The 18,470-nt window shown below is 39.8% G+C and overlaps 1 protein-coding gene across 4 annotated transcripts in view; it reads left to right on the top strand.

Annotated features, from left to right (window-relative positions):
• The window catches only part of LOC112564568 (G protein-coupled receptor kinase 5-like), a 43,846-nt gene extending 30,893 nt beyond the window's left edge, over positions 1–12,953 (top strand). For 2 of the 4 annotated variants that reach the window (XM_025239472.1, XM_025239475.1), the window contains 2 exons: positions 427–564; positions 1,341–12,953. In XM_025239472.1, the coding sequence (XP_025095257.1) occupies positions 427–564; positions 1,341–1,568 (366 nt within the window). In that variant the 3' untranslated portion in view covers positions 1,569–12,953. The remainder of the gene's footprint in view (positions 1–426; positions 565–1,340) is intronic. The other 2 variants (XM_025239474.1, XM_025239473.1) reach the window with 2 other exon arrangements.
• Positions 12,954–18,470: the final 5,517 nt, after the last annotated feature.

Here is an 18,470-nt window from a genome sequence, read left to right on the forward strand (position 1 = left end):
TAGAATCTGTGTGTAAATGCATTTCCCCCTCCTCTCTCTCTCTCTCACACCTGCCAAACAAAATTTGTATCCTTTTCATGATCCTGTCTGGATATATGTGCTGCAATATTTTTATTTTAGTGGAGTTTTATTTATTTATTTTTTTTTTTTGGGGGGGGGGGAGGTTTATACCTGTTTTTTGTTCAGTTACAGAACCAAATACAAGTTCTTTGTGTTAAGCTTACAAATTGAACAAATTTTCTATTAAAAAGAAATGCCTTCACATCAATGACTTGCCAAAGAAATTTATGTATTGAAATTTCTAAGGCAAAAGGGAAGTAATTCTTTTATATTCCAGTGTGAGATGCTTGTTAGTTTTGTGCAACTTGCAAAAATCGCCACCAGTAAATCAGTCATTTGACACCATATGTTTTTCATATTTTGCAGCCTAGGGCTGTTTACTGCAAAGATGTGCTGGACATAGAGCAGTTTTCCACTGTTAAAGGAGTTAATCTGGATGCAAGTGATGACACCTTCTATAGCAAATTCAATATTGGCAGTGTATCCATTCCATGGCAGAATGAGGCATGTACCTTTATGTTGGTCTTTTTCTGTTTATTTTTTTTTTTTCTTGTAGCAACACGTTCAGTTTTCAAAAATTTATATCTAACCAATAGGAAATAAAAATAATACAAGAAGGAAAACTTGAAGAATACTGTGAGAGCCTTGGGAGGCATCAAGATGCTTAATATTTATTGGATAAAATTGTATTTTCTGTTGGTTAGAATGCTTTTCCAGAAGAAGAACTTGAAATATCTTATGTTGCCAAGTGAAATCTGATTTTCTAATGTTCTGAAGTGAAAGTTCTGTGAATCTCCAGATGCTGGAATTTTAACTTTGTCATCTTCATCACAATTTCAAGTGAAAAGAACTTGCAATTTTGTTTATTTTTTTTCCCTTTTTGTCCACCTCTTCCTTCTGTCATTTGTTTCAAGAGGGATTGGATTTAAAATTGAAAAAAAAGTGCTTCTGAGAAGAAACAATAAACTGTAGAGCAGAAATTTTCTCCTGTTTCTAAATTGCTCACTGTACCCGGATCCTTTCTTGGCATTCAAATACCAGAATATTTCTAGATGATGATTTTACTTTATTTGTAACTTTCATCTATAAAGTATTTATTTTTTCAAAATTTCATTGGCATTCTACTTCCAATTCTATTCTTTTTAAATTTGCAGTTAAAAACAACTTTCCTTTTGTCTTTTTATGGATGGAAGAGTAAAGTAAGCTGTTGAGGAGAAATTGTTATTAGCTCAAGTGTGCTGGTTATGAAGATGCATTTAATGTGCATTAATTTCTTTCAGATGATAGAGACTGAATGTTATAAAGAACTAAATTTGTTTGGACCTGATGGAGAAGCCACTCCAGATCTTCGAGAGGATCTTCCACCAACACCTCCACCGCGTGGTTTCTTTGAGCGCTTGTTTCGGCGGAGACGAGTGAGTTGTCTTGGCTGCTGTCGTCAGGTACTTGTTGCTAGCTTGATTCTCCTGCTATACAGATCAGTCCATCTGTATTATGCAGGTCTATGACAATTTTGTTCATTTTGACTGGCAAGAGTAGGTATCAGAACTAGCCTTTCCATTGCTGATGCTGTATCCCTTGTGGTTGGGAAATTCTACTATTAAGACTTTTTTTTTAGGGACATGTTCATTTATATATTTCTGTCACCAGTGGCCTAATGATTAGTATTATGTTAGTTATAGAGGCTGCACCATGACAACAAAGCTTTTAAGAGCATGCTACCGCTGTTATACAATCTTAATATCTTACTTTTGGTGCAATCATTATTTTTGAGGATAAAGGCTTAATAGTTCTTTTGTGGGTACCTAGTTACTGAAGACCTAAATTGGCATTTATTGCTCGTTGCTTTTTAGCCTGTTTTGCTTTAGTCTTTCTCATTTTTATGCAGTGCAGTTAGATGTCAGGTTCACAAAAGTTAGGATGATGCATACACAATGCGTCATCCTTCAATAACATTGATAACCACTTCTTCCATACTGTCATTACCGCTTGCAAAAAAAAAAATACCGAAGATGTGATACTTCTATACAACCATCATGTGATTTGACCAGCTCTTGTCTTAGGGCAAAAAAAAAACAAAAAAAAAAACACAAGTATTTGTTGACAGAACTAGGCAGTGTCCTTAAAATGTGTGAGGGAGTAAGAAGATTATGGGGATTTATTACTGCATACTTTTTATTGTGCATTTGGCCAGCACAGCTTAAAAAATATTTACTAATCATCCGCCTACATCACCAGGCTTTTCTTAAAATTTCTTTTCCATGTATACCAGTGCTCTTAATGTTTTCTTTAATTGCATTTTAGGTGTAATCAATAGCTTAAAAATATTGCAAATGGCTAACTGTAAAAAATCCTTTTACAGAGCATTTTACAGAGTTGGTAGGTGTTTGGCTTTATCTTTTGGTTTGCATTTCTTTCTCTTTTAATTTGTTTCAATTTTATTATTTTGGTTTTTTTCTGTGCTTGCAAGTAACTGAAGCTTAACAGTATTCACAATAGATAAGTAAAAACTGGTTTTGAATGTGTGTTTATATTATGATCACACTTGCATAACGTATTAAAATGCTTATGAAAAAAATGTGGCCAGCATAAAAACTTAAGAGACTTCTAAAAGAACGTAGGTGTCATTTGAATTTCAGTTCTATTTGTTTTCTAGACTTTTCTGTCTTTCATAATTAAATAGTTTTAGCACATTGCATGGCATGGCTTTTTTTTAGGGCTTTATGCTTGATTTATTGAGAAAAAAAACCCCATGAGAAATGCACTGTTAAATGCACAAGGCTACCTTGGATGGGATAGCCACTAACAGGTTTTGAAATTAGGAGCCTTTCTGTTTTTTGGTTGGTTTATTTTTAGCATTTATGTGTTGCATTGTGCATGGCTTTGGTATTGGGGATGTTCATTTGACTGAGCCATGCATGGCTGTTTGTCATGTTGCAGGCTGACAGCTCCACAAACTCAAATTCCTCCTAGAAGCAGATGGTGCTTTTTTGCTGCTAGTCACCAGTTCAGTGGATTTGTGTTCATGGGATAGCAGGGCAGAGTGTACTGGCCAAAATTCTGTGAATACTCAGAATGTCATCATGCCAGATGTTGCACAGTAAATAGGAAACAAGTTTCATGGCAGTGATAGCTCTTGGACTTTTCAGGACTCAGGTCTGCATTTGCCATCACGGATGAGCACTGGAGGGCTGGAGGACAGTGCCAGTCACCTTGATGTCAACATTGGCCAGCATCCTACTGAAGTCAGCAACCAGCACAAGAGCTACCACTTGCCTGCAGCTGCTGCCATCTTGGCAGAGTGGCGACCATTCGCATAAACTCACAATGAATGGCAAAGGAGATAATTGTGCATCTCCCTTTTGAATGGGTCACGCCTTTTTTTTTTCTTGTGTGACAGTGCTCAATGACTTGCATCAATTCAGGCATGAATGGGGTGAAACAGTACCTTATGCTGTTACACCTTTTCCTTCCCCAATGTTTTGCCCCTTTTTTCTGCCTCTCCACCTTTCTAGCTTCCATGTCCTCCCTACCCAGTCCCATATGAGATGGTGACAGGGCTTGCAACCACAGCTGGTAACAGTTCTTTGTATAGCTGTACCAACCTCAGGGCTGTCTAACCATGTTTGCACGGTTGCTTTGCAGCCACAGGCTGCATATGTGGTCTGGTTTGTTGACTAATAGACATTCTTTTTCTTTTAAGCTAGGGTTGTTGAACGCAACTATTCTTTTCTTTTACCATGCCTTGCAGGGCTACGCCTATGCTGCTTTTCTTTCTTTCAAAATATAAATGTTCTTTTTTTTCCCCAGATATAAATGAAGTATGGGCAGAACAAAAATGAATAAGATTGCTTGCTGCATTCTCACGTGCCCTTTACTTGTGGTATGCTACATTTTCAAAGCCATATTACTGAATGTCACTTGGGGACTTCCACTGTTTTGACTGGGTTGGAGGGTTTAGGCTGGAAGTGTTTTAAAGAAGATATCTTTGTTATCGAACTTCCAAACTATGGGTGCAGTGACAATGTCTAACCTCCAGCATTCCAGGTTCATGCACAAAAAAAGTTCTGAAATGTTACATAAGATTTTACAGTCAATAGTGACATTTGCAGAATAAATGCTTCTATATTCTTCTTTGTTTAGATGCTACTAAGAGCAAATCTTCCACTTATCCAGCCCTCTTATTCTTTTAGGTGGAGACCTGGAAATGTTGGAAGTTTAACATTTATCACTTGTTTGGTTAAAGTGCACAATGTGCTTGAGGATTATGGCTGGTCAAATTTTTTCGATAGGCTGTTTAATATTCATATACTACAATCAAGTTATGGAAATGGGTGGGTCAAAATTTTTTTGTTTTCTCTTTTAATTGCTCATTGTGGATAAAAGTTGGCTTCAAGTCATAGAATTTTGTAGACTTAAGACATAACTTTTGAATAGTCTAATTTTGCTCTCCCTGGAAGTATACATGGAGTCAGTTTAGAGGGGGGGATGGGGAACTAGTTCCAGCTTAATTACATATTGCAAAGCTAGCTAGAACAGGGAAGGTGTGATGTTTGACACTGACAAATGTATTGTTTCTTTTGGAAATACATTCTTGTTTTAATGATTTTATGTAAAATTTAGCATTTGCTGATAAGCTTTATGACTTGATGATACAGACCAGACTGGTATGACGACATTGTAAAATGTTATTTCAACAAGCAGGTTGTTATGTGTGCATCACTTACCTTGGGCTTGGTCCATATTTTTCTTGCCAAACATCGCCATCGTGATTCAGTCAAGAAGTATTTGACTTGCAAAATTGAAAACAAGATTGTGTTTAGGTTGCACTTTTCCTCTTATTGTATTCAAAAAAAAAAAAATGAATTGTTTGCTGGTTCTCATTATGGCTGATGTGAATCCATGTGTAGCCACTTACATATTTGTTTCCTTGTGATGTACTCACAGCTTCTCTAATGAGGCTGCACAGTCAAAATCTTCCATCATGGCTTTAGCAGGGGGAAAAAAATCAACAAAGGTTCATATGTGGTGCAAAGTAAATGCTCTTTTAGTAATGTGGCTGTCTAGTGCTACTTTGTGCATTTGAAGAAAACCACAACAGATGAATGTTGTCAGTGTTAGACTGCCCAGGGGACCATCAGAAGAAAAGAGAGAAATTTTAGGCTTTGTTGCTTGTTGTGAGGACTGCATCAGCTTGTTTCCAAAGCTTGAACAGTTGTTTTTTTTAAACTTCTTTCTCTGGAATGACACAGACAGCAGTGAAGCCCAGTGAAATTAAGAGAAATCCCAGGCATAAGACAACAGGTCACACTTTGACCTCATTATTGGCATACACAACCATCTTTCTGTGCATGTGCATGCAAGTTGCCATATTCTCTCTACCTCAGGGTCCAGGAGATTTAAAAATCAGAGTCAGCAACAGACTTACAGATATGTGGGTTTATAATCAGTGAGAATGTATTAGAAATGTGGCTTTATTGATGCTGAAAAAGGCTTGGAAGGAAATTGTCTTGTGGAACTTTTGTGTGGAGTTTTTCTTCGAAGAGAGATAAACCTGGCTACAGTGGATAGACTTGATGATATTGAAGGCATAGGTTTGCCACCAAGTATTACTCGTGTGCCAGACACAGAGGAATATTAACTTCATCCAGGGGAGATGGAGTTTTTTTTTGTATGTGGTCTTTATTTGATTTTATTTTTTTTTCAAAGGGGACAAGGGTGTTGATGCACACTGCCCATTCTTGAGCATATAACCTAAGTGTAATAGGGAATAAAAACACATTGTATGGATGTTCTTTTATGAGAGAAAAAACTGCTGTAAAGTGAGCCATGAAATTTGTGTACTGCTCTTGTGTAAGACGTTGCAACAGCAGGGATGATGGAAGATGGTGATCTGGAGAAAGACCATGGAAAGGTTGAGTGTCAGGGCAGACTTTTCTAAAGGAATGTTCAGTGGAACCTATTGGATACTGTAGGCTGGTCTCCTACATTATATGCTCAAGTGCATGCACACATTCAAAGACTGTTTATACTGTCGGCAGGGCCCCAGTGATAGCTGGCAGCTCATTGTTCACAGTGGTTTTCTTGTTTCATGTCTTGTCATTATTGTGTCTTCCTGTATGGTTTGAGTGTTTTGCCTACTGCAGTGTGTGTGTGTGGAGACAAAGTAGTTTGCATCATGGCACCCAAATGATCATTCAGTGACACTTGCTTCACCATCAACATGTGTTCTTTTAAAAAACCAAAGTTCAGGAAAATGCTGTTTGTTGCTGATAATATATAAAGTACAGATGTGCATCCTGAATGCTGATCAGCCAACTATTTCTGTGAATGGAGTTCTTGAAAAAACAAGGCAAACAGAAACTTGGCACATGGATTATCTGCTTTCTCCTGATTCATGCATGTATGGATACTTAGTGACTTAAACATCATCATTTTTAAACTTAACCTTTTACTTTCTCACTGTGTCATCCTGTCTTTTTGCCACAAAAACTTAGTTATTTTTACATAACACAGTACAAGGGATCAATAAATATACTTATGGCTAAATGGCATATTTTAGGCCATTAATTTTAAATTTGTGCGTTTGGCAGCTCCGTGACAAGACATTGAGCATTGTTTCAATGGTGCCATGGTGCAGACTAAGCTGGTGACATGTTAGGATGGCAGACTCTGCTCTTTTTGTAGCATTTTCACTAGTGGTATTAAGATGTTTTCTGCATCATACTCCCATTTATTTAGAGAAGTTTTGTATGGGCATTTTGTTTTGAAGAGATTCTTTTATCATAGAGGGAGAGAGTATATATGTGTGTACCTGAAAGAAATTCTGTATGAGTATGAACAGAATATACTGAATCTCAATTTTTAAGGGTTGTAGTTGATGTTCAAGCTGGTAGTGTTGATGTTTTATTTTATTTTTTTTTTGCAGTCATAGTGGGTTTTTAAATGTCATTGTCCACACTCACGAAAGATTTTTCTGGTGAATTGAAGGTTTTTTAAATCAGCCTAAAGATTTATGCTTGTTTATGAAGTAGGCTCAAAATAAGGGATTATTTGTTGGGAGATTGATTAAAGGCAGATTGCCCACTTCTAAAGCTAGTTTTAATACTCTAAATTAATTTTTATATCTTTAAATGAATTTTTTCCTTGTTACCACTGCAAAAAATTTTGCATTTGGTTTTCTTTTTTTACGTCTGCCAACTAGTTTTCTTTTCTTTTATTTTTTTTGTTTGGTTTTTAATACATTTATAGTTGACCCGTAGTCTCTTGGTTCTTTTGTGTGATATGTTCTGGTATATCTTGAGAATAAGAAGTAGCCAGCTTTGAAATCACATACCACTCCAAGCTGCACTTCAGACAGCTTATAGAATGGAGATAATTAAAAGCCACTCTTCAGCTGGGAAAATTTCACAGCAGATTGTACAGTAGATTCAGCCTGCACCGGCTAGGAGACTACATGTGAACAGCTGCACATTGGGAGAGTATTCAAACATTCATAGCTTAGAAAGTGCTGAGTTGTAAGGGTAGAAAGACCTACAACTGGATTTGTTGTTTTCTGTACTCAAGATCACCTCAAGTTCAGATGATACAGATTCATGAAATGAATGTGCATTTGTTATGTGTGATTTTTGAATGTTTTACAGTAGCTGTTATCTGTCCTTTGTATTATAAGAATGTGTTTTAGGTCTATTCTCTAATGTTTAACATTGATAACTGATTTTTTAAAATAGTGAAATTAGAATGCTTTTGATTCTTTTTTAATGTTATAAAAGAATTCTTACCTTGCTGATGAGAGATGATTCAATATGTCAGAACACTTATATTGGTGGGCAAACTTATGAGGGAACATTTTCCCATTACTGTTTGTAAGCTAGAAGGCACAACTAAAATACTTAAGTTGCAAACTGCTCGAAGTACCTGCAAATTGCATTTTCATTTTAAAATTCTATACCATATACCATGCATTATCTTGCAGGTGATAATCTATGATCAGTTACGGTGGTCATTCATTTGTAAACACAATGTGTTGTGTTTCACCTGATGCCATTGATAGAAATGTTTATTGTGTGATTTTTTTTCTTTTGGTACAAGTGAATGTTATCTACTGCTGCTCTCTGAATGGTTTTGTCTCTTGGTATTCACTTTCAGTTTGGTTGAGATGTAAATGGGAAAACAGAGAAGTGCCCCTCTCCTACTATCACCTTTTTCCTGTAATTGCTAATGGGACAATACCTGTAAAAATAAAAATATCCTAAGAACCATTTCAGTCTTTTCAACTTCCTTGCAGTGTATAGGTCATCAGGGCCGTGAATTCAGTTTCTGGATAACGTTGTTTTGAAGAAATGGCCTTATGGTAATGCAGTTACCAAACATCAAAGCTGCACGCCAAACTTGGTGGCTTTTGTATAAGAATCACGTTCTTGTGCCTCTGGCCTCTCTGCCTGTTAATGTGTCTGATAAGTGCCCCTGCAGTCTTTAGGGGCAGGCTATTTGGTGATGAGAACCATCCAGTCTTGCTTAGTAATAAGTTTACTTGATGTATGCAGTGGCGTGTAATTCACAACAAAGAAGGGAGAACTTTTATTAAGGAGTACCCTTTTCTTTGTACTGTATTGCAGATGGTGTTGCAGAGTATGATAGAACATGTTACTTAATTTGTGTTCACCTTATTATCCTTTCTGCATGTCATTATATTTTAATCTTAAATGTTTACTTTAAGACTTCAGTTGGTAATCTGTCATTGCACAGCCAGGGGCATAGTGATTTAAATTTAGATATGGTCACATTTGTCATTAACTGGAACTAAAAGAACAAATAGCTCAGGACTCTGCTGTACATCTCAATATTGATCAAAATGGATTTTAGAGGTCTTACACAAAAGCTGGCTTGCAAGAAATGTTTTTATAAGTGAAGAATTTAGCGGGTTTTTTATGTGCTGAGTGTCCTTTTTAAAAGTTATTGCTTAAAAATGAAGTTAGATACAGTGATTGCATGGTAGACTCAAAGTGTGGCTTTTTATGCATATTATTTACTTTTCTGCCATTATGCTGTCTTCGTTAAGTTCTCATTTTTAATATTGCCAAGCTTGCTATGCATAATTGTATTGGTATATATTTTTTGTTTTGGTTTTCATGCCATAATTCTTCAACAAAACTTAGACAGGAATGATGTGAATGTTGCTCAGAGATTGGTGTAATGTTAGAAGGTGCTAAAGGACAGGCACTGTGAGAATGGCTATAGGTTGTGGCAACAGCAGTTGACCTTCATTATGTTTGTGAAATGCTTTTGCTTCTTTTCTGTTCTGGAAGCTGCTAGAAAATAACACCCTAAGGAAGGATGCCTATCTCCTTAAAATGTCTTTACATTAGCAAAGGCATTCTGCATGTTTGTAAGCACTTGCAATGACGACTGTTGTCCCCAGTGGAAAAAAAATGTTGCGTCTAGATACTCTGCTGATCAGCTGCTTATAGTTACTGAACCCGTCATTAACGTTTGGAAAAATTTAAAAAACAATGTTAATGGTTTAGGAAGAGGTATGGGGGTGTGTATTATATGAATGCATGTGTATGTTTATGAGACTTAGGCATGAAAGAAGTCAGAGTCCCAGACAGCTTACATGTTCTGTCTGTATGCTGCATATGAAGTTTTTGTTTTTAACTGTTGTATCACTTTACCAGTCACACTTTATTAGAACAGCAGACTTCTCTGTGTTCGAGCAGGGAAGACCTTTCTAGTCAATGCAATGCAATGGTATTTTTCAGTACGATGATGAACGATGGACATTTTGTCTTGTGGCCTAATTGTATGATTAATGGGCACAAGATAAGTTGACGAACATAGCTTCATGTTCCTAGTGGATGTGAAGCTTGAAAACTTTTTTCGTAATTGTTTAAAAATGATTTTATTCAGCTAGCAGGCAAAGCATCACTCGGTCCAGATTGTTATAAGAAAATTCTTCAAAAAAAAAAAAAATGCATTGTGTCAGTAGTGGGAGGGTGTGTGTGTGTTGGGGATTTGAAGCAGTTTTTTATGATTATGAGCAAATTTATAAACATGGATATTTTGAACACCATTATAATACAAATATCAGCATTGTACCAATATGATGTGAAATGTCAGCATTAACTTTCTTGGACTGCAACTACAAGTTTTTATTTTGGGGAGAATTACAATTTCTTTTTGCAGGTGAGGGAGGAGTATCTTGAAAGTATCCAACTTTAGGTGTGCACATTGATTTTTGCTTGGGTATCATGCTTTTAACGCATTTTATAGCTGAAACAACGTTACTATAGATGAAAAAAAGTATTTATAGATGGAAATGGCTGCAGGACACAGTACTCGAGCTGAGCCGTATGCCAGAGTTGCTGCCCTTAGACTGCATCCTGCATTAGTGTTTGGCGCCTAGGAAGGGCGAGAACATGGCTAAAAACGCTGGTGTCTTGGCATTTTTGTTAAAGCTCTCTCACGCTCACAAAGCAGGCGGCGAGAGATGCCACAGATTATTTGACAGAAAAGGATGTTAGGTGGCTTTCGGTTTATAAGATCATCTCAGTGTCTTTTTAGATTGGACAAGAGAACCTCCGGCGTTTCACCTGCGCCGTAATTGTCTGTCCACTGGGGCAGCTGAAGGCCGTCAGTCAAGCATCCACCTTTGCAGTCACCCCTCTGTCCTTGACCCCACCTCCAGCCAGATGCACTACTAGCGAGCGCACAGCAGCCTCAGAAACAGTTGCGCGAAGCTGCAAGCAGACGTTAAGAAAATTAACCAGCAAGTTGATCTTCAGGCGTCTTGATGCAAGGGTTAATGGATGCCGGCGTTTGGTCATTGGTTATGGCCTTGCACCTGACACTTTCGACCAACAGCATCCATCTAAATTTTATTATTATTATTTTTAAACTTCATTTTAGTGGTTAGCTTGTATTCAGCAACACCTTTAGGGAACGCATACTACCGAATATGTGACTATGTTATGCGAAACATGTTCACACACAAAACTGTCTGGCGAAGACCGAAACAAATTTGCGGACAAATTTGTATTCGTTGGAAAGACACGAATAAATCTGCTAATATGGCAGGCAGATAACATTAACTATGCAGTTTTCTTTTTTTTTTTTGGGAGGGTATATTTTTTAATTTAGCTGTTATTTTTAGCAGGAAAAATGTTTAATGGTTAACATATATAATACTGAAACTTTAATTCACGCAGAGAGTATATGTCTATTGTTTCTAAGGCGTTTTATAGACAATCAGCAGTCGTTTTTGTGTTGCTGACTGTAACATTTTTTGCCATATGGTATATGAGGAGGATAGCTATTGTGATACAAAAAGGGGTTTCGGTATTTTGAAAGTAAATGTTTGTAGTGGATCATGCGTGTTTCGGGTTACGTATGAAGACTAGTAATTGAGAATGTAGTGGGCCTGTAAGTCACACAACGGACTCGGAAAATCTTAATCATCGAGAAGTTGCTCTTTGTTTTTTAATCTTCCCACTGTAGTGAGTGCAATTGTGACTAAAATTATATGTTTATCTTTTGCTTTTGTACAGTTTTTTTTTTAAATTGTGAATGTACAGAATTATGCGCTGTCGTGGCTGAATGTATGTCGGGGTGTGTATGTGTGCTCTCCACTTTCCCATACAATCTCCAATGTGAAGACCGCGATGCAGATTTCCTAGTCATTTTGTGTGGGCGTTTTATTTTTTAACTTTCAATTTTCCCAACAGCGAAATGATGGTGATGAGCACTTCCTGCATCACCCGGTAATGAGAGGCTGAAGACAAGTAAGATAATGCAGCACTCAGGTCTGTTTTGGGTGCTTGGTTTTTGCAACATCTTGTTTATGAACCCTATCGTAAGGCCCTTCTCAATCAAACACAGCTGAACGTATGACCAAGTCTGACAGTTTATATAAAGTTCATGTAATCAAGTGGCTAGACATGGTCAAACGGTCGTCTGTATTTGTCCGGTGAAGTACACGCTTCACATACCTCCATCTACGTCACGGGACATCTTCCCAGTTGCCCTTCCCCTAGTGTATCCGCTATCCCTAGCATGGTCGTCAGCCCAAACTGCTTCTGTATTTTACTTGTCTGTCAGCTGCACGCCATTAGCTGGGTCCTTCAGTCGAGGTCGCTTTAGAACTTGTGACGGGACTTGGCGGCCACTGTGGGGACGCGTGGCTGCGGAGTCTTGTCACGGCAACCCTCGGCTGAGTTCGATCCCCACAGGAAAAGGAAGTCTCCTCACCTGTAGGTTACACACGGCTAGCTCAGACTAAGTGTAAAGGGTCGATGGTCAGACGGTTTGGGGAGTCGGCAAGAAAGGAAGCCGAACATTTATTTATAGTGGAAGCTTTTACTCATCAGTAAGTGTGGGCAGTACAGCCATCTGTTCAGCTTTATTCCTTTTGCTGTTGACGGAGTTGGAGCTTTTGGCTTCGTATGTTTCTAATAAAACACGAGATTTTGCAATGTCGCTTGTATGAAAAAACGTATGCGATTTTGAAAAAAAAGGCGAAAATGATTTGGGTGTCGTGGACATCTTGTTCGTAGTCCACAGGTGGGTGCGTGCGTGTGTTTGTATATACGTTTATTTTTAAGTGTGTCGATGTTTCTAACTGCAGTAGGTTGGTTGGCTTTCACCATTTTTTTTTTTTACCCTCCCTTAACTCGATTTTTGTGGAGAGAAAAGGGCTTGCCTTTTTCTCCCATCATCGTACAAACCAGGTGTGAGAGTGGATTCATTTACTGAGTGTTCCTTTGTGCGATCGTGGGCGTGATTGACAGAGTGATTGTACATACAGATGTATTTATAAAAGATGTGACCCTTGTTCATTAGCGCTAGATTCAACCGTTTTAAGTCGCACCATTCGTACAATAAAATAGACAATATTACATGGTTGTGTTGGCTGCATGTCTAGCTTGAGATGTGTTTGTGGTTCATGCATAATTAAGACTGGTTGGTCTGCGCGTGGTGCACGATTTGATGACGTAATCGACAACGGACAAAGCCCATTGGTTAGAATTTCATACCAGACTGTCTTTGAGTGGGGTTTAGATCTTCCCTTTATGCCCTTTGGTGTGTTTGGGGTGGGTGGGTGGCTTGGGAGGGAACTCCATGGCTTGGTAGCCTTACAGGTATTGGCTTACTATACAAGGCACGTGATGTGGGAGGAGGAGCCCAACCTCTTTCTAAGCAATCTGCAATATCTTTGCTGTTGTATACAGTGAAAAAATCGGCAAGATTGAAAAATACATATCAGGTAAAGAGATGGAGAATCCCGTGACCTGTTATTTGAACGTAAGTGGCTCACCGTGTCAGGGTGCGGCACGTGCGAAGCTGATCGCAAATCTTCCGTCGTCTTCACCCTCCCCCATTATATGATCAGGTGCCCATTCCTGCTACTCTGCTGGACAGGCAGGAAAGAGTTTTCACACCACACAATGGAACCAACAATCTTGTTCTCAGTTGAATGCAGTGATCATCAGGCTATTGAGTCATCAGACTTGCTGGATTTATAATGAAGCGTGTACAAGTAACACTCGGACATTGGAAGAACACTTCTAAGTGAAGGGAGGATAAATAAGAAAATAAATGGCAGTGCAGGTAGCTTGTACAAAAATATTTTGACTTCGTTTACCTTGGACTCCGCCGTGTGCGGGAGTCGGTCAGGTCAGAAATAGGATTTCACCAACGAGCACTTGTCGATCAGCTGTTTGGTCCTGATAAAACTTTAGTAGATGCCCCGCAGCTGACTATGAGACAAGTGCCTACCCACGCATGCACACTGATACTGAACCACAATGCACGTGGTCAGGTTCTAGACTGAGTAGAGCCATGTGTCGAAGACTTTAAAAAAAAAAAACCCATTGCTTTCGTGAGGATGTGACAAACTTTGCGAGAAGAGAAGGTGCCGAGGATCAGAGGAAGTAGAAACACCTGTCACGTGAGTCAAGGTAACCAGTGAGCTTGATCACGGTTATCGCCAAGAAGTAATTCTCGATAAACACGTGAGAGAAAAGGTCACTGAACACTTTAGTCGACTAGTTCTAGGATTCACCATGTAAAAATTCCAACAATTAAAAAAATCTGTTCTACTCCCTTTACTGTTTCTTGACGTGACCGATATTTTCTTCTGTTTCTCTCCTATCGCCCCTACACGCACTACGATAGCTTGATGGTTATCGTGCTCACCTGTGGAACATGAGGTGGCAGGTTCATGCCATGCACGACAAATAGTCGACACTCCTTTTCACTCACACCTTTTGCTGTCGAACAAAAAAAAAACAAAAATGGAACAAAAGGCGGCCCTCCGGTTGTCGCGCCTAGAGATGATGAACCACTTACGGCAACTAAGCAATGGTACTCTTTATCCCTCGCGTGCGCCCTCCCTCCACCATCCCTCTCCCTCCACCACACCTTCAGTAGCCAGCGGACTGTCTTGGTGTGACAGCAGAATGCTCCAATTACATCCCATCTTTCTTAAATCTGAGGATGCTGAGCCCTTCTATGACTGGCGGCGCATCGTCCCCCTGTTTACACGAGGTCGAGGGGGGAGGAGGCTGGAGCAGGAGCGGCTTAATAGCACTTAGGAGCTCTCACGAGGCGGAATACGTGCCCCGCCGAGTGGGCTGAAAGCTCTTAGCCAGCGCATGATTAGCAGGGCACCGACTGGTGTCGGGCAACAGGACAAGCGCACCAACACGGAGAGTGAAGACAGTTCTTGCCCTTCGATACGGAGACCCCAAGCCGTGAAATGGTGGGAGGGGTGGAGATGGTGGGAGGGGAAGCTGTGTGTTTGTGTGATGGTTGGGGGGATGGGGTAGAACAGATCGGAGGGCGACAACCGAATAGGCTTCGGGAACGCAAAATTGAAGTTCACGACCGCTGAATGGAGTGGGATCGCTGATCCACTGATGGCCTGGGGTATTGGTGGTGGTAGTGGGGTGAGGGGATTGTTTTGATAAAGGGAGAATAATTTTTTTCTCATTAAGAGAAAGAAAAACAAGTGATAATGTGAAACCAATGAGGAGCAAGATGACAACTTAAGGGAGATTAAGCGCGCGTCGAAATGTTGTGGGGCCATGACAACTCGGAATGAGAGAGGAGAAGAAAGTGGAAGCAGAGGGTGAGTGACGCAAATGAAGAAATATGAAATAACAAAGAAAGGAAAGAGGGAAAAAAAGAAAACTGTATTTTAGAATTTATGTAGACACAATATATATATATTCAGGCGAGACATTTTGAGTAAAGTGGAGGGACGGCGCTGCCATGTGCATGGTATGACGGTCTGTGAGACGCAAATTTCGTGGACCTTGAGGCAGCCCCTCCGCGTGCTTGTGTCGCTGTCCCGGAGCGTTTTCTTTCGACCTCCCTCTACACCAGTGGTCTCAAACTCATATTAGCATGTGGGCCGCAGTGGAAAGTAACAGCCAGTCAGCGGGCCGCACCACAAAAAGAAAATGTTTTTTCATTAAATTTTACGAACACTACTGTCACTGCAGTTAAATGCTAAAATAAAGTTTTTATAATTATTAATTACATTTAGTGTAGTTTATTACATGCACAGGCAGTTTAGTTTATTAAAATAAGTTGACATTGTCTCTGTCACTAATAACGGGGGTAATTTTCACTGCGGGAGTTAATCACCAAGCACAACATACATATACACCGCGGACGTGGCCGAGGGCCGCACAAAAATGTTTTGCGGGCCGCATTCGGCCCGCGGGCCGCGTGTTTGAGACCCCTGCTCTACACCTACCCAGACAAATTTCCCACCCACCCCCTCCCGTACAGGAAACAGAAGACGAAGTCTGGACACAGCAGTTCTGCATTATGTCTCAAGTCGGAACAACTGCTCTAATGTGAATCGATCAGGGGTAGACAGACGCAACCAAACATCTGGGGCCGCAGGCATGATGGAGAGGTAAAACGTTACCTCGGGGTTACGGAAGCATTGCTAAATCCTGTAACTAAAAATAGGTGCAGACCTAGTGCCCCCCTCTCCACACTTTTGTGCACTTTCTACTGATTTGACTGTACAGACATTGGACCTGTAGGTATTGGGCAGATGTAGAGCAAACCTACGTATGTAACTTTACTTACATATCCTCTGGAGTGGAGAAGTAGAACGTTAGTTTGACGAGGAACCAGGTGTTCAGGACTTTGCTAGACGTCCGCTGGATGGCTGACATCCTTCCTGAAGAGTCTATATTCTATAAGTATTTATTTGAGTGTTCCTCAGTTATAATTAGCTATCAAGCTAACGTCTAGCGACTCCTACTTGTACACCTGACAGCAGTCCGTGGTAAAGCTGTGTCTTAAGTGAGTGATCTTCCCCGGTCTAAGTCTCGTTTACGGAGATAGGCTGTCATCGTTGATTCCAGTTTCGTTCTTCTGGGAAGAACTCCACTCCAAATCCTGGTTCAAACACAGGTCGCAACTAGGTTCAGGATCGAATAAGGTTACCATGGGAACCTTCGCCTCTGCGAAGTCAACTAGCCGAGCTCTTGTGTCGAAAGAGATGAAAAAAGTATGTTAGATAATACTAGAAATGAAGCGTTGAGTTGCATATTGCGAGTGTAAAACAGTGACAGCATGGTTGGAAAGTATGTAACAAAACAGTCTTACAAAGATTGGTCTATAAAACATAAAGAGTGAATATGTTCAGGCTATTAAAGATGCAAGTGTATACTGATGAAATACAGCAGTTACACTTTTCATGCCGTTTCCACTTCATTTCTGCTCTCGCTAAAGTTCGAAGAAAATTATCTACATCATCCAGGCATGTGGAAGCACCCATCTTCGATTCGCAGACTATAATTTTGGCCAGCTTTAAATAACAAACCTACTTCACTGATCAACACAAAACCAGTTCGTGGATGATCAGCTTTTCACGAAGAACAAACATTTGAATGCTGGAACTAATCAGCCAGTCGTCAATGGTGGGAAGACTTGTTCCACAGATGGTGTAGAAGTCTGTGGCTGGTTCAGTTAAGACTTTGTCTAATGAGAACAACTCAGAGATTCGTTACAAAGACGCTGAAGTTTCTGGTACACTGAACTAAACAATAAAAAACAAATAAGAAAACAAAACCACGATCAAACCACTTAGGAGTGGAGTAGAGAAAACAGGATTTATGTGGGAAATGAACAGGTGTGGGGGAATAATCCTTAACACGTCTGTCACAACTTGTTCATGTGTTCTTCCCACGGTCTAGACTGCTGGTCAAAAACTATGCAAATCTTTTGTCGATATTAAATGGAAAAAATAGTCCCTTGTTTAAATCGTCTAGTTCATCGCCATCTACTTTTTTCTTCTTTTTCATCGTCTTGCTTTAAACTCTCATGAAGGATATTAAATGGAGCACCAGGATTTGGCCGTACGAAGTTAGGTTTCCGATGTTAAATAAAAGAACTGTTCGTACCAGCCGCTTTATTATCTTTGAATTTAATTGCCTTTTCTTTTATGGGAATGGAGAAATAATCCTCTTGTAACTCGACCCAACTTCTTTAATACCGCCAGTCAAATATTCAGAGATCTGAGGGTCTAGTCTTTTAAAACAACTTTTACTGCCGTCAATTTGAAAAGATAGCATTGAAAGCTAGGGCGAAAACAAAAATCCCAGAAAAACGAGAGAATTGATGGATGAGAAACTGAGATGGAGAAACACGTGTGTGACGACAGCTGTCTTTTTGGTTGGTTTATGACATGATTTATAGTAACTGCCAAGTTTAAAATATTCTGCAAATGAGAAAAAAAAGTTGGTTTGCTGTTCTTTCCAAACCTCGATCTGCGATGAAAACAGCATTGTCATAGCACGTGCTTCAATATGAGTAGACCATTTTTATTTTTATAAAAAAGTTTCGGTTATTCTCGCAGTTTCTCCTCTAAATCTGGCATGAGTAACTGCGATCGGATCCGATGCCAGATCAGATGGTACAGCTTCAGTTTCTCTTGGTTCCTACCACAGCCACAAACAAAAAATAAGCAAAAGGCAGCTGGGGAAAACTAATGGCAGCAAAACACAGAAGCAAATAGAAGACAGGCACTTCCATAGCTTCGCTATGCTCGCCACCCCGCCCTCGTCCCACCCTTTCTCTCTCTCATGAAACCTAATGCAGACGAGCCTGGAAATAGCGGGTGCGTCAGCGGAAGATTTGTGCGGATGGATATTTTCGTGTTGTGGCGTGCACGCGCGTAGCACCAGCGTCTTGGGACATCCTTCGCTTCGCGGAGCACGTCAGCTCTAGCGGCAGAGTGTGACGGTCGCTTGGTGTGCTTGACCTCTCGATCGTTTCACCATTCCACCCTCTACCACCCACCACATGTACTCTAGGGTAGGCACATCTCACTAAAAGCTCTCTGTCTCAAACACACACAGACACACGAACACACACAATCCTAGACT

This window comes from Pomacea canaliculata, linkage group LG5 (genome assembly GCF_003073045.1).
Source record: "Pomacea canaliculata isolate SZHN2017 linkage group LG5, ASM307304v1, whole genome shotgun sequence".
Classification (NCBI taxonomy): domain Eukaryota; kingdom Metazoa; phylum Mollusca; class Gastropoda; order Architaenioglossa; family Ampullariidae; genus Pomacea; species Pomacea canaliculata.